This window comes from Lonchura striata, chromosome 15 (genome assembly GCF_046129695.1).
Source record: "Lonchura striata isolate bLonStr1 chromosome 15, bLonStr1.mat, whole genome shotgun sequence".
Lineage (NCBI taxonomy): Eukaryota > Metazoa > Chordata > Aves > Passeriformes > Estrildidae > Lonchura > Lonchura striata.
In genome coordinates, this window is record NC_134617.1 from 4,419,161 (window position 1) to 4,434,058 (window position 14,898).

The 14,898-nt window shown below is 46.1% G+C and overlaps 2 protein-coding genes across 3 annotated transcripts in view; both read left to right on the top strand.

Moving 5' to 3' along the window:
* Nucleotides 1-53: 53 nt before the first annotated feature.
* Nucleotides 54-7,550, top strand: SOX30 (SRY-box transcription factor 30). Of its 2 annotated transcripts, none has more exons than XM_031506021.2 (5): nt 54-740; nt 1,897-2,136; nt 3,390-3,563; nt 4,711-5,188; nt 7,114-7,550. In XM_031506021.2, exons 1-5 carry the CDS (start codon nt 167-169, stop codon nt 7,481-7,483), a joined length of 1,836 nt encoding a protein of 611 aa, XP_031361881.2. In that variant the 5' UTR covers nt 54-166; the 3' UTR covers nt 7,484-7,550. The 2 variants fall into 2 exon arrangements, with proteins under 2 accessions (XP_031361881.2, XP_077642879.1); XM_077786753.1 differs by having other exon boundaries at nt 3,390-3,536.
* Nucleotides 7,551-12,218: 4,668 nt separating this feature from the next.
* ADAM19 (ADAM metallopeptidase domain 19) overlaps nt 12,219-14,898 on the top strand; it is a 32,890-nt gene continuing 30,210 nt past the window's right edge. The window contains exons 1-2 of the mRNA XM_077786734.1: nt 12,219-12,279; nt 12,806-12,885. Coding sequence (XP_077642860.1) covers nt 12,219-12,279; nt 12,806-12,885 — 141 coding nt within the window. The remainder of the gene's footprint in view (nt 12,280-12,805; nt 12,886-14,898) is intronic.

Here is a 14,898-nt window from a genome sequence, read left to right on the forward strand (position 1 = left end):
CCGGCGGCGGGCGCGGGCCGGGACAGCGCGACCGAGCCGGCGGGGCTGGGGCTCGGGGCGCGCCCCGCGGTTGGTGCGGGATGCGGGCTCGGTGCGTGCCGGCGGCGCGGGGCCGCGGGGAGCGTTGGCGCAACGGTAGCGGCGGCCGAGGAGCGGCAGCGGGGCGATGGAGCGCAGGCTCAGGCACTGCCGCTTCCGCGCCCGGCCGAGCCCCGCCGAGCCCCCCGGGCACGGGGAGGTCATGGGCGCCCTCGGGGGGCTGCGCGGCCCAGCGCAGGAGCGCCCGAGCCGGCCCGGGCCCAGCCAAGGAGCCGCCAAGAGGAGCAGGTGCATCTCGGCGGCCGTTGAGAAAGAGGCCCGGAGCTCTGTCAGGAGAGAAAGGGACAGTGAAAGGGGCAGCGGTGACCGCCAGAACGAGGAGAAGGTCCTGGAGCAAGCTAGGAATAAGCCCTGGCCCAACGTGGCCTATGAGGCCCGGCCAGAAAAGGTGGAGAAGATTGATGCCCTGTCTGGATCCCTGTGCGAGCTTGGGAACGCTCCTCAAGATCAGAACGTCCCGGTCTTGTTTCAGTCCTTACCTCCCGTGTCCCACGTACAGCTCCAAGGCCCTTTGCCCTCGCAGCTGATGCATGTGACTCCAGTGCCGGTAAAACAAGTGGCAGTTCAATTGCAGCCTCTACTGCAGCGGCCAAAGATTGAAACAAAAAACGTTCCCCTCACAGTCCTGCCCTCGGATTCAGGTATTATGGTCAGAGAGCTTGCAGGGTGGCACACAGGTGACCACTTATCAGGCAGGAGAAAAGTGGAAAGAAAGGTCATGTGAGAAACCCATCCCTTTGCAAAGGCTAGGTTTAGCACAGCTCTTGCACGGTGTAAGACACAAAAGCACCGGAGCATAGAGTTCTGTAGTGGTTTGTTACCATCAAGGCAGTTTTGTCATGTTGCTCCCTGTCTGCATGGAACCCCTTAGGACAGAGTTCAGAATTACACTGAGTTGTGATTGCAGTTTTAAGGTCAGGAATCTGATTGATTTTTAAAAGTATAAAATAGTCATATATCTCTCTGAAAAAATCTGGACATGTTAAACAAAGAGCATTTTGAAACATCTATATTAGAAGCTTTTTTTTTTAATATCTAGACATTCAAAATTAATTACTTAAGTAAGGTCTTAAAGACTTTTCCCCTTTATCAATGAGGTGAAAGAGTTAATTTCTAAACCTTTTCCAGGAGGAAATTGCTTGCTCAGGGATCAGTTTTAGGGGGCCTATGGATTCATCATGTTGCCAGCTCAATTTAAATGCAGCCTGTGTTTAAAAAGGGCCAAAGCTAGGTATCATGTAACAATCCAACAAAACGAGTGTCAAAATGCAAAAAAAAAAAGAAAAAAAAATATATATCTCAAAAAAACCAACTCAACAAAACCCAAGCAGAAACACAAAATAGCAACACCCGTGGTTGAGCAGGCAGGGATTGCACAGGTGTGGGACTAAGCAGCCTCCCCATCCTTAATCCTAGTCTCTGCATCCTTAGGGTTTTGGTTACATAGTTCTGGTGGTGATAATAAATTTGCAGTGGTGTGGTCTGTGCTATATAGTGATTAGGTTATAAATTCATAAGAAAACAAACCAACTGAAATCCATACTGGTGTGTTAGCAGCCCCTGTTTATTTCCCTTTTTTTTGTTTTTTTAATTATACGTAAGAAAAGACAGGTAACTGATTCTTGTGCAGTGACCCAGCAAAAGGCAGTGGGGGATTTTGTAGGAACTGCTCTCTAAATGTGCACTCTCATCTGTCCAAAGCTCTGGTGTTGCTGTTGCCAGATACCCTGTGGGTGTGGTATTCTGACCTGCTGCATTCCCTGGAAGATGCTGATCTTTCCTTGCCTTGTTGCACAGGGATGCCAGACACTCCTTTCAGCAAGACCAAGAGCGGCCGTGTGAAGCGTCCCATGAACGCGTTCATGGTGTGGGCTCGCATCCACAGGGCTGCTGTGGCCAAAGCCAACCCCGGCGCCAACAATGCAGAGATCAGCATTCAGCTCGGCCTGGAGTGGAGCAAACTCACTGAAGAGCAGAAGCAGCCATATTATGAGGAAGCTAACAAAATAAAGCTGAGGCACAGGGAGGAATTTCCTGGTAAACATCTTAGTTATTTACCTGAATGCTTTAGAAGTGCAGGGCTTTTTGGAAAATTGATCCCTTGCATTATGGCAATTAATAGAGATAGGAAAAAAGTACAGATATTTCAAGCACACAATTCTTCTGTGTGCTTGAAACAATTTTTTAAAGCATCCAAAATGCTGGTGCTTAGGACACTGCAGCTACAGCAGCTTTTTTGAATGCTTTAGTAGTCTAATGGCCACAGAGTGAGTTTGTGTGGCCTGCTGCATCAATCTCCTTGCTACAGAAACAGCTGCCCAGGTGGCCTGTGGTGACACATATGTCCATTTCTTAAAAGCAGGAAAGGGAAATGTCACAGGAAGCACAAACAGCATTGTATCCTGTGGGATTCTTCAACATGTAGACTTGAGATTCCCACATAATGGTGTGGAAAATGTTTCACAGCCTTTTGTCAGGCATTAAAATTTGTACCTTAACAATTTCATTTATCCAGAAGATAACAGAATGTAAAACACTTTTAAAAAGCTGTTGAGATATCAAGTGTTGTGATAGTTTCTCTCTGTTGTCGTAATGCTGCTTGTTCATGATCCTGCCTAATCTGTCATAAACAAAGACAAGAGCATCACTCTCCTTCTCTCCTTGCATCTTTCAAAAAAAAAAAAAAAAAGGTGTTTCTTTAAAGTTGCATCAAGAGTTAACCTGTGAAAATAACCAAACAGCTCAGTGTAAATTCATGATATATTCTTATGTCTGTTAGTGTTTGGCTAATGTTGTCAGGCAAAGGCAAATGTGCTCTTCCACAATCTAGCCAGGTTTCCCAGTGGGTCCTATTTTCTGTTAGATCTTGTAACCTGCAGATAGACGTGAGACTTAAGGGGTTAAGGAGACCATGAGGAAAGACCACATTTTGATACCTGTGGTTTTCCTCCACACTGAATGCCCAAGGTACAGTGAGTGTCATGTTCTCTTTAATGTGGTCTCTCAGGTGGACCACATCTCTCCCCAGTGTTTGGTATTTTTTTGTCTCACAAGTACCTATTATTTGGTAACTTCTAAACAATACCCAAATACTTCTATTTGATTTCCATCTCCAGTAAAATTCCCCTTTTCTAGCTCACCAAAACAAGTGGAGCATTGCCATTGCCTAAAGGAGCAGGTTTTGGACTTGTCTTATCAGATCCTTCAGAATTACAGATAACATAGCTTTAGATAAATAATGAAACCATCCAAAATATTGGTTGTCTGCATCTTTTTTTCATCTCTGACAGGTTGGGTTTATCAGCCAAACAGGAAGAAGTGTTCTCCACCACCTAGCTCTGCTGCATTTTTGGGCACTTCCCAGAGTACCATCACTACAAATCCAGCTGGCACCCTTCCCTTCTCATCACCTACTTATTCTTTTGTCAACTCCAGTGGTAAGAACAGCATTGGACATCCAATCTGTGAGTTTTCAGCAGTGAATTATTTTAAAAATTCAGAATTTACCTGTTGCAGTAGTGACAAGGCAAGGGGGGACAGCTTCAAACTGAAAGAGAGTAGGTTTAGCTTAGATGTTGGGAAGAAACTTTGCTGTGAGCGTGGTGTGGCCCTGGCACAGGTTGCCCAGAGAGGGTGTGATTATTTGCCAGCACTTCTTTCTACTTAAGATATTAAGCTACAGCTGCTTCTTTCACTTTTTTGGTCTCCACTTCATAGATATCCTGGAAGGATCCTTCTATTTTACAAAAAGTCAACACTGGCAGTGAAATAGTGTGAGAGCCCCCAGACCAGTGCAAGAGCTCATCTACATATTCCTTAGACAAAGAGCTCTGGCTGTCTCAGGGCATGGATAGTGAATTTCAACAGCAAGTAACTCAGATCCAGGCAATGGCATTTTCCTCTAAGTATCCTGGAAAGGGCTGCTTTCTTTGCAATGAGACAAGAAAATTAAATTCCTGTTTATGCTGTGTGGTAATACTTGGAGATATTAAAACAAAAGAACACTCAGCTTTGTTCTGGTGTAATTCTGAGTTAGTGATGTTTGAAAATTCCTATGTGATATTTTTTGAAATCTTTCCCTATAAAGGCAGCCCTGTTGATGGGGTGTGATTTGAGGGTATACATTGAAGTTTGTACTCTGCAAAACATTTCAAAGTAATATTGTCTAGTGGGTACATTCATTGATGAAATAAGGAAACATATTGGTGTTTCCTTATTTCATCAATGAAATAAGGTGTTTTAGGCTCCTCAGCACACAGTTTTGTTATAAATTTGGCTTACTTCATATCAGTAGACTTGTGAGGTCTTCAGAGCTGAAGGCACACTCCAACCCATTGTGGGGCCTTATTAGGATAAGACATAGCCTCGCCAGAGCAATGAACCCTCATCAGCCACTTCCTTCCACCCGTGGGTTTCCGTGCAATGAAGCTTTAATGTGTGGGCTCCAAACCCATCTCTCAGAATGGTGTCACATTAGGTGTGTGACATGAGTTGCTGGGAACTCCCAGGGGGATTATTCTCTCTGTACCCAGAAATGCTGTGGTTTGCTATGATGCTGTTTATCAGAACTCTCTGTCCATGTGTGATAAATAACTCTTTTGTTTCCTGAAGGTGAGTCTCCTGCCATCCGTCTGACGGCTTCTTCAATCCAGCACACTGTGCCCATGACCCTTTTCCAGACCACGGCTGCAAGCACCACATCAGTGGCTGTTGCAGTTCCAACCCTGCCCCTGCACCCTGTAGTTTCATCACAGCACTTTGCTGAGCCTGCTCAGACAGAAGCTTTTGTATCACCTGGGCTCAATTTCTCCCTGAAGAGACCTGCACCCGTTTTCGCTGAGAGCTTCAGCAACAGAAACCCAAGTAACATCAGCAGCACTAGTGGCAGGTTTTCTGTCTCTAACACTGAGATCCCAGGGATTCCTGTTTTTCCTAGAGGCATAGCTCTCCCCCAGGCTACACCTTTTATTCCCTCACCTGCCTATGTGTCTGCTCCCATTGGACAGCCAGCCAGTTTGTTTGGAGGAACTCCTCAGTTTCCATTTTGCCAGCCTTCCTTTATACCTGGACCTCGGTGTTTCCCCTCAAGGTAATGAAACTATTTCAATACCAGTAAGAAAAAAATGCTGAAAGGCAGAGAATCTTTTGACTTGCAGACAGCAGGTGGAGCATTCAGAGGGAAAGGAGCTCTTACCTTCCTGTGCTGGGACCCCCTGGTCTCAGCCTGCTCGTAATACGTGCCCAGTTATTGACAGCTCCATAGAACTGTTGCAGTAATTGGCAGTCCCAAGGCCATAGCAAACAGAAATATCTTCTTTCCACTTTATGGGTATAAGTGCAGTTGATTTTGGCAGAAGAGCATTAGGTAGAGATAATGTAAATATACTTTGAAAATGGTCAGATAGAATTAGAGTGGGTATGTCCTAGAGGTGTCTCCTGGGTACACTGTGATTACCATAAGTGCTAATATTTCTGAAACCCAGCCTGGTGGGAAGTGTCTGCAGAATTCTTGTGTAAGTAGTAATTCCTAGTTCTTCCTTTTCAGTCAATCAGAGGTCTCCTAATCAAAGAATTTCCAGGCTGACACATGTAGTGTCCTGTGGGTGTTTGTGGGCTGAACATACACAGAAAGCACCAGTGCTCTGGTGTAGGTGGGCAGCTCGAAGACCAGGCATCTGATGCTTATTCTTTACAGGGCATGGTTTTGTTTTCATGACTGTGCAGTAGCAAACCTAACAAATTATTATGGTTATTAGACTTAAATTTTGCCTGTTTATTCACTGCAGCTACTACTACTATTCTCACTAGTCGCAGTAACCAATGTGTTTCTGTGGCAATAAGACCACCTGGTCTTTAATTAGGACCAATGATGACCCATCAAACTTAGAAGAACTTCCTAAGCTGACAAGTGCAATACAAGACATTTCTATTTTTGAGGTACTTTAAGGGAACATAGAACACATATTCCCAAAATTGCTAAAAATTATCTTTGCTCAGTCCTTGGTGTCTGAAATGAGATGGTTTTGTGAGGCCTCCGAGAGGGGTGAGTTCTTTTATCATAAAAGACTGTTCTGATTTCACACATTAATGGACTTCTGAAGTCCATTAATGCCAGCTGAATGCCAGCTTTGCTAATGCCAGGGTCTTTCTAATACAGTAATTTATAAGTTCTCTGTCCTATAAACTCATTTCTTGCATACAAGAGTCATGATTTCTGAACTTGAAGTGCAGATGTATGCACTAAAAATAGAAATATTAGATTGGAATGATGATTAGTCCCCTAGAAGCCTCAATAGATATCGTGTCCATGTCTTTACAATGCCTGGACTGTGGAGCTCTATTACTTCTTTACATATTTTTGTTTTCTTCACAAGGTAGTGAATTTCCCTAAAACACTGTAAATTGCAATTCATTTGTCTTTCTGCAACAGAATAAAAATTCAGGCATCTGCCACTGGAGCAATACAGTTCCATTTGACATAGTAACTTCCTGCAATTTACTATGTGGTTACTTTTTAAAAATTTATCACTGTGCATTCTTTAAATATTAACATTGACAACCACATATTGGGCACAAGGATTACTTGTCCTGTTTGATAACAGTGTAACAGATGTAAGATCTCACTAAAAATAACAAATAAGAGTGTTTTACCCCAGGTCTGTCACAAAATTTGGCATACAGAAATTACACAAACTGACTTTTGATGCTTTGTTTTATTAATCTGAGTATATTGGTTAACTCGCTGCATGCTGGTTTATCTATGGTATTATTTGATTGATAAATACACTGGGCTTTGTGTTCTCAGAGCAACCTCATGTGTGCATGAGGTTGAAGAGATGCTTATGCACAGAAATGGAATCTGAACTACTCTTGTTATGGCCCTAGTGCTGAAATTAGGCATGGTTTTAAATTTGTATGTTTTAAAAAATGGGATGAGCTGAGTAGCACAGAACCTCAGTGTCATTGTGCAGCCCTGCATTTCTGAAAGCCAACCTTGAATCTCTTCCCTTGCAGCACATTCCCACTCAGAGCTCCGTTTGGCTACGGGAATTTCTCCAGCTCAGTGCCTCAGTGCTTTGGCTTTTATGAGGAGAGGAACCAGAGGCAGGAGGTGATATTTTCCACTGTGGATGAAGACTATCATTTCAGGGCATACTCAGAGGAGAGGCTATGTGAGAACCAGCCTGTCTGTAGGAGCCCTGAAATCGTGTCCTGTCAGAGCACCTGCAGTGAGGAGCGAATTCTGAGCCCCCTGCCACAGCTGGATGTGGGAGTGGTGGAGGAAGTTTTGCCATCCCCCCCATCTTCTCCCTCCAGTACTTACATTGTCAATGTAACTGACAGTGATGAGGAAGAGGAAGGAAAGTTTTTTCAAGTATTGTAATTTTAAAAAGTTATTATAATCCAGAGCAATATTATAGAATGGGAAATAAACATTTTCCTCAACACCACCTTTTCAGTCAGCGTGTTCAATGGGAAACCCTGGTGGCTTCAGTAAGTTGCACAGGTCATTTTGAAGAGCTGGTTAGGTAAGAGGAAAGTTTTATAAATAGCAGAAAATGCCTGTTCATTTCTGAAAGCTGATCTGGCCTGCAGGAATGCATGTAGCCAAATGTACAAATCCCTCCACAAGTGTGTTTTGGGGTATAAAACAGCTGTTTGTGAGATTATTCTCTAGCTCTAACTTCCCTCTTCTCCCATCTTTCTTTTTATACCCTGTGGGGTAGGATATCAAACATATTTCAATGCACCAGAATCTAGAATAGTGCACAACTGTTGTGATTTATTCCACCAAGCCCAGAGAAAGGGAAGACTGGTTCCACATATCCTGGATATACTAATGGGAAACTGCATGTGAGGGTGATCCCTTCTTCCCTCCCAGCTAGAGCTGATGTCCTGGAGTAGTTGTTAGGCATCTGTGTCTGCAGGTCTGTGTCACTGCAGCCAGACCTCAGCTGAGCTCTCTTGAAGGCTGTCCTGTCTTGTCTACAACAGAAGTGAAAGTTACACAAACAAACCACTCAAACCTGGCTTTTTCTGCATCCTCCTTCAGCATGTCTGGCAGTGTGATAGAAGAGGTTTTTAGTTTCCATTTCTAGGTGATTTTCTACCCACAAACTTTCCCATAATGCAGATTCCTGAAGTGCCAAGTATCTGTGCCAAGTGCTGTTACTTCTCCTGAAATGCGTGAAGTGGCCATTGTTGGCAGGGCCAGTGCCTTGTGTGCCCTGCTGCAAGCCTTCATGGCAGTGCAGAGGGTAATTGGGGCATAAGAGGGACATATTCTACTTTCTTATAATTGTTTTCTTCTTAACTATTTACCTTAATCTAAACTAAAAGCCGCCTTGTGTCCTTCTCAGCTTGAAAAACACATGAAGTTTGTTTTCCTCCTGCTACTGTAAAAGTCTAGACACTCAATGCTTCCCAGTACATCACTGCTATCCATTTACAGAGACAACTTTCTTCTCCAAAATTACTGGACAGCTTTATGGACTGGATGTTAGTAAAAGCCCTTTTACTGTTATGCCTGTTTCCCTTTTCTTATTAGAATTAACCATTACAAAATTAACTTGTATAGTCACTGTTGTGTTGGAGAAGGTTGCAGGCAGCACAGAGAGGATTTTTAAGTGTTTCACATATGGAAATAGAGTTAAAAGATGTGTCTGCAGATACAATCATCTTCAAGTTCACTTGCCTGTAGGAATGAAGCAAAAGTTTCAGCAGAAAGTGGTAGCAGTGACCCACCCTTTAAAAGAAGCACAGGGAGTGCTTTGATACCCTTTTGCTATCAGCACATCAGGACAAGCCCTTGTCTAGCTCCTGATCATCTTACAGCACTTCTCCCTCTTTGGCAGGACAGCTGCTCCAGGGCCCTTCCAAATATTCCTGCTGTCCTACATGGGTAGTGGAAAAGCAGAGCTGAACAGAGTATTCTGGGTCAGCTGAAGCTACTCTCAACTGTTAAGACACTGGATAAAGGAGGTAATTCTTGAATCTCCAGTTTCCTTAACAGATTCACAGCTTCCTTCCTTTGATCATTTCAAATGATCTGAACCAGAAGAATGTTCTGTAAAATGGGACATTTCACATTCCCCTCAAGTCAGCCAAATTGTAACATTGCTCTCATCAGTGAGTGTGTCTGTAATGCAGAGGTTAGGCAGGACAGTCCTCTCTTCTCCTGCTAAGACTTTGATTCTGGGTAAAGTTTCCTTCAGTGTCAGCAGGAGACTTCTCAGAGCACTCTGCTCCACAGCCTTTCCTGAGAGGGAGTTCACATGGAATATTACTGAGCTGTGGTGCACGTCTCAGACATTCTCTGCTCAAGTCTGGTTCTTCAACGGGCATTTTCCTCTCCCTGGGTCCATTTCTTTCTAGTTGCCTAATTCCTGATTTACTATGAACATAATGGGAGAATCCTCATCTTTTGCACTCCAGCTGACAACAATAGCATTAAATCATCTTGAAAATTGTCAAGCAAGTGCAGAAGCCATTCTGCAAAAGCTCTGTCATCAGCTTTTCCCTGGGGAGGCTGAAACACCTCAACCTTGCTCCAGGTGCTGCACAGAGGCTGCTGCTCCATGCTTTGGCCACGGGGGATGTAACAGATGAGGGAACACAGCAGACTTTAAATTCCCAGCTGATTCTCTTAATCAGACAGTTTGGATCCTGCAGGAGATGAGTTTGAGCCTGTGTAATTCTTAGAAAACCAGAAGTCTTATATTGTTCTGTGAAGTCCAGCAAATGTCCCACTGACTTTGGGGAAGAGATATTGAAGAGATGGGCACAGGCAGGATCTGACTCACCCTCTGCCAGAAGCAGCATTACAGCAACTGAGCACTGTTATTAAGGCTAAAATACCCTGAATTTTTCCATGCAACAATGTCTCAGTAATACAAATAATAACACCATATATATAGATAGATTAACCTATATATATCCACTGCACAGCTTGTCATTATATTTTTATACAGGGAGTTTCTGGTGGTTTTAAAGTGAGATATCTGTTCTCATATTACCAAGATCCAAAGGTAAAAATATCACTATATAACAAATGCAAATATTGCACATATTTTTATGATACTTGAATGCTGAAAACAATCACAAGCAGATAGTTGTTGGCCTAAGTATTTTAATAATCTTAACATAAGGGTAATTTTATTCCATTTTGTGCCTTTTTGAGTTGACCTTTTAGAGAAACATATGGAGCAGTGCCTGTGAAGATTTATTGTACTGAGAATATTTGTGACAATCTTTTAGTAAAAGCATACATGTTCCTCATCAAAGTGTTTTTTTTTTCCTTCTGGTAGGCAGAAATGTTATGGGGGGATGAAAGCAGGGTAGCTAAATTTGTGTCTAAATTTGGCTTCTATTTTTACTTATTTATAATATAGACATGCACAATAATGCCATTGTTTTCTTCTATATTACAGGCAGCTATAAATAAGTAGGGGAATTCACAGGGAAAAAAAAAAAAAAAAAAAAAGGATGATTTCCCTTCAGGATATTCCATATGATTAGAAAAGAGCTGAAATTTTGCCCCTGTATTTTTTGCTCTTTGAAACAAGGAGATTTAGTTGTGCCATGAAAGGTCATGACCTCTCTATGGGTCAGCTAAAATGTCACTTATAGCCCTCTGACCCTGATTATTCCCTCTAGGTGTTCCTACAGTGCCTGACTTTCCTCTGCTTGGGTGGTACCAGGAATAAATTGACCTTCACAAGATCAGAGAGATTCAGTTTGTGAAGTGCTGGGGGACAAAGGGGACATATGTGAGATATAAACCAAAGTGGTATCTGCAAAATGGAACAGTGACCTTTCCTTTGGGTAGCCCTGGCAGGATTCTGCAAAAACCTTCAGAACAAAAGACATTAGAGTTTTCAATAGCATAAATAATCCTCTGGACAAGAGACAAAATCATTACTGTTATCTGGCAAACCTTTATTTTGAAGGAAGTATTCACTTCCTACCGCCTGATTTTCTGATACTCTGAAAACCTGTCCACAAGCAAATTCTCCCCATTTCTCATTTCCCTGCTGGTTCACCTACACAGACACTTGAAGTATAGAGATGAATGGAAAGGGTTGAATGGAAAATGCAGATCAATGTCTGTCTGAAGAGTGTGGCTAAGAGGTAATGGCTCTTCCTGCCACTCGGAGCTGACCCCATAAAAATCCGTGTCAGCCAACCCTGGCAGCCTTGAGTGGGGCTGCAGCTGAGCTGGCTGGGAGTCACACACTGACATAGGGAAGGCAGCTGCTGTCTGTGGACTCAGCGTGTGCAAGGAGCTCCTAGAGCAGCGTGGAGTCCCCCAGTGTTTGCAGCTGGTAACCTCAGTGTGACCCCACTAACCTGGACTCTCCTGTCCTGGTGTGACCACACCCCACGGGTTAATTCAGCAGAGAGACACAGTCGTGCAGTCCCCCAGGTGCTCAGCTCCCTGAAGGGCAGAGATCCAGCAAAGAGGTGATGTGTGGCAGAAGCCTTGGCTCAGCCCTGAAGGATGCAGGAGAAGACAGGGATGCTCCTTCGGGAGCCTCGTGGCAGTGGCTGGATATCCCTGAAGGGCAGCACTGGGAATACGAGCTGTGGATGTCCCCAAGTCCTTCCTCATGCCTGGCCCTCCCATCGACCGTAAGGGGAGAGAGGCAGAAAACATCCTTTTGCTTCTGCCCTTTTATACAGGCACATAAAAATCTATCCTGCATCCCTTCAGCGGTACAGGAGTAATATACTTCCCGGGAATGGAGAAATTTAGGATGTCTCTGGAAACATGGGATCAGCTATGATAAGATTACACATAAATATAGCAAACAAATAAATAAACAGCTCTTGAGCTCCTTCCTTCCCCCAGCTCTCCCCTTTTCCCTAGCTTGGGAGGCACAATGGATTTCCGTGCTGGCGAAGGCGCTGCAGGGGAGGTTTTGCACAGGGAGCCCCAGGGAGGTGCTGAGGTTTTCCCCTGCCCCGGAGCGGGGCAGCGGGAGAATCCCGGGCTGTGCGGAGGGAGAGCGGAGAGGAGGGGGCTGCGGGGCGGCCGTGGTGCGGTGGGAGGGGACAGGCGGCGCCGGGCGGGTTTATAGGGCGGCGGCGGCGGCGGAGAGCGGTCCCTGCCCGGAGCCATGCGGGGCCGGGGGCTGCTCTGCGGCATCGCCCTCTCGCTGCTGCTGCGGCCGCCGCCCCGTGAGTGCCCGTGGGGTGCCCGGTCTGAGAGCGGGGTGCCCGGTCTGAGAGCGGGGTGCCCGGTCTGAGAGCGGGGTGTCCGATCTGAGAGCGGGGTGCCCGGTCTGAGTGCGGGGTGCCCGGTCTGAGTGCGGGATGCCCGGTCTGAGAGCGGGGTGCCCGGTCTGAGTGCGGGATGCCCGGTCTGAGAGCGGGGTGCCCGGTCTGAGTGCGCGGTGCCCGGTCTGAGATCGGGGTGCCCGGTCTGAGTGCGGGATGCCCGGTCTGAGTGCGCGGTGCCCGGTCTGAGTGCGGGATGCCCGGGCCGGAGCTGCGCGACAGCCCCGCGCCGGAGCTGCGGCTGCGGAGCGCCCGGGCAGGGAGGGTGGGAGGATGCATGGCTGAGTGGGTGAGTGGGTTGGGGGATCCTCCTGCTTTTCCTACAACCAGCGCAGAGCTCCCTCTCCTCCCCCGCCCCGGCTTCGTGCTGCCTGCCCCCGCGGTGCGGAGCGGCCGGGATGCTGAGCCGCTCCTCTTGTCTCCGCAGCCGCGGCCGCCGAGGCGCGGCCGCAGCCCGAGGTGGTGGTGCCGCGCTGGGCAGCCCCGGGTGGCCCCGGCAGCCCCAAGGTAGGTGGCGACCAGCGCTTGGTCACTGTTTTTTTGCAGACCCATCTTTGCAGGGACAAGGGGGTGGTGCGGGTAGCGCAGCGAGAACCTGGCGATGCGCTTTTTGGGTTTGTGGGGATGAGCAAGGAGCTGCCATGGCTCCTGCAGATCGCAGGAAAGGCTGTGTGAGCCGGCTGGTGCATCTGGGAACTGCATTCATCCTGCTCTCTGCCATGCCTTAAAGCCTCCATCTGTATCTGCCTGATCTGTGTCTGTGCAAGGAGAGCGGGGACACTCAATCGGTGGCATTTAGGGAACAGCTGGACAGAAAAATCTGCTGTAGGGGAACATAAGCCCAGAAAGCTATCTGGGTCCTGAACTGCATCAAAATAAGTGTGACCAGCAGATCAAGGGAGAGGATTCTGACCCTATATTCTGGTCAGGTGGCACCCCAGCTGCAGTGCTGTGTTGGGGATCCCCAGCACAGGAATGATATCGACCTGTTGGAGCCAGGCCAGGGCTGGGCAGTGAAGATGCTCCAAGGGCTGTATCACCTCTCCTGTGAAGACAGACTGAGACAGCTGGGCTTGTTCATCCTGGAGAACTCTCTGGAAAGACCTTGTAGCATCTTTCAGCACCTAAAAGAACTACAAGAGAGTTGGAGAGGGACTTTATACAAGGGTGTGGCATGACAGAACAAGGGAGAATGGCTTTAAGCTGAAAAAGGGCAGGTTTAGATTAGATATTTGGCAGAAATTTTTGACTGTGAGATGACGAGGCACTGGGACAGTTGCCCAGAGAAGCTGTGCATGCACCATGCCTGGATGGATGGGGCTTGGAGCCATCTTTCCTAGTGGAAGATGTTCCAGCCCAGTGGCACAGGGGATGGAACAAGATGATCTTTAAGATCCCTTCCAGCCCAAACCATTCTCTGGCTCTGTGAATCCCAGCTCTGAGGGTGCTTCACTAGGTAAGAAAAGCCAACCAGCAGCTCAGGTGGGTTTGGCTGTGTCTCAGACACTGTGCTCATACAGATCCCACCCCTGCTGCTGTTCCAGGGGTGGATGAAGGGATGTCTCAACAGCCTCCAGACTCTGACAATCACTGAGGTCCAGACAACTTCAAACACAAAACACAGTTCCCCTTCCCAGGCTTGGTATTGTTGCAATCAAGAAGTAACTGCAGTTGTCTGATCAGGAGAAAGAGGAAAGTCCACAGGGTGTTTTTTACGTTGTGAAAAAAAGGGAAGCTCAGCATTATGGAGACATGCCATTTTTCTTGAATACAGTGGTGTTATTTGGAAATTTATTAATGGGTCTTTTCCATACTATGAGACTTTCTAAAACTTACCATTGTGTCCTATTACACACAAAAAAAAACCCCTACAATGACTCTCTTATGATCTTAGTTCTTTTTAAAATGCCCTTGTGATACTGCCTGCAGGTTTTGGTTTTGTTACCGATAGTGATGCAAATACATCTGGAGAGCATTTCCCCTCATATATAAATTTGCTGGGTCTCAGGGGTCGCACTTGGTTTGTTTCAGGGAAGTTCCCATTGGCTCTGAAATGAGTGTTAGCAAAGCTTATATACAGCTGGGATATTTCATTTACACAGCAATTGATGGACTGAAGCAGTGGGATTACTGAAGGAGGAGGGAGGGTGATGTTAGTAATAATGAAGTTAGCACAACCTTTGTGAAGAGATTTTATGGTGATGGAGACCCTCAGCTGTGGGCAAGGCAACCTTACACTGCTTTCATGTTAGTGAGTGAGCACAGACCTACCCTCAGATGAATTGAGCACCTGTGATTTAGTAAAAGAAGCTCTGCTTCTTGCAATTATCCCTTCTTGTATATCCTAAATGTATTAACTTGTTTTGCATCATTTGCGTGGGCCTGATGCCACATCCTGGAAACTGAAGGAAGGATGAGCAAAACCCAGAATATGAGCAGGGAGATGATGAAAAGAGATATTTGTATTTGCTAAAATGGCAAGTAAGCATATCTCTGGGCTGACAGAACATCCCATTCAGT

Excerpts from the sequence above, each read along its gene's own strand:
- SOX30 (XM_031506021.2), top strand. The coding sequence starts at position 167 with ATGGAGCGCAGGCTCAGGCACTGCCGCTTCCGCGCCCGGCCGAGCCCC. Across the intron at positions 741-1,896 it reads AGTCCTGCCCTCGGATTCAG|GGATGCCAGACACTCCTTTC; the intron begins GTATTATGGTCA and ends CTTGTTGCACAG. Across the intron at positions 3,564-4,710 it reads CAGCATTGGACATCCAATCT|GTGAGTCTCCTGCCATCCGT; the intron begins GTGAGTTTTCAG and ends TGTTTCCTGAAG.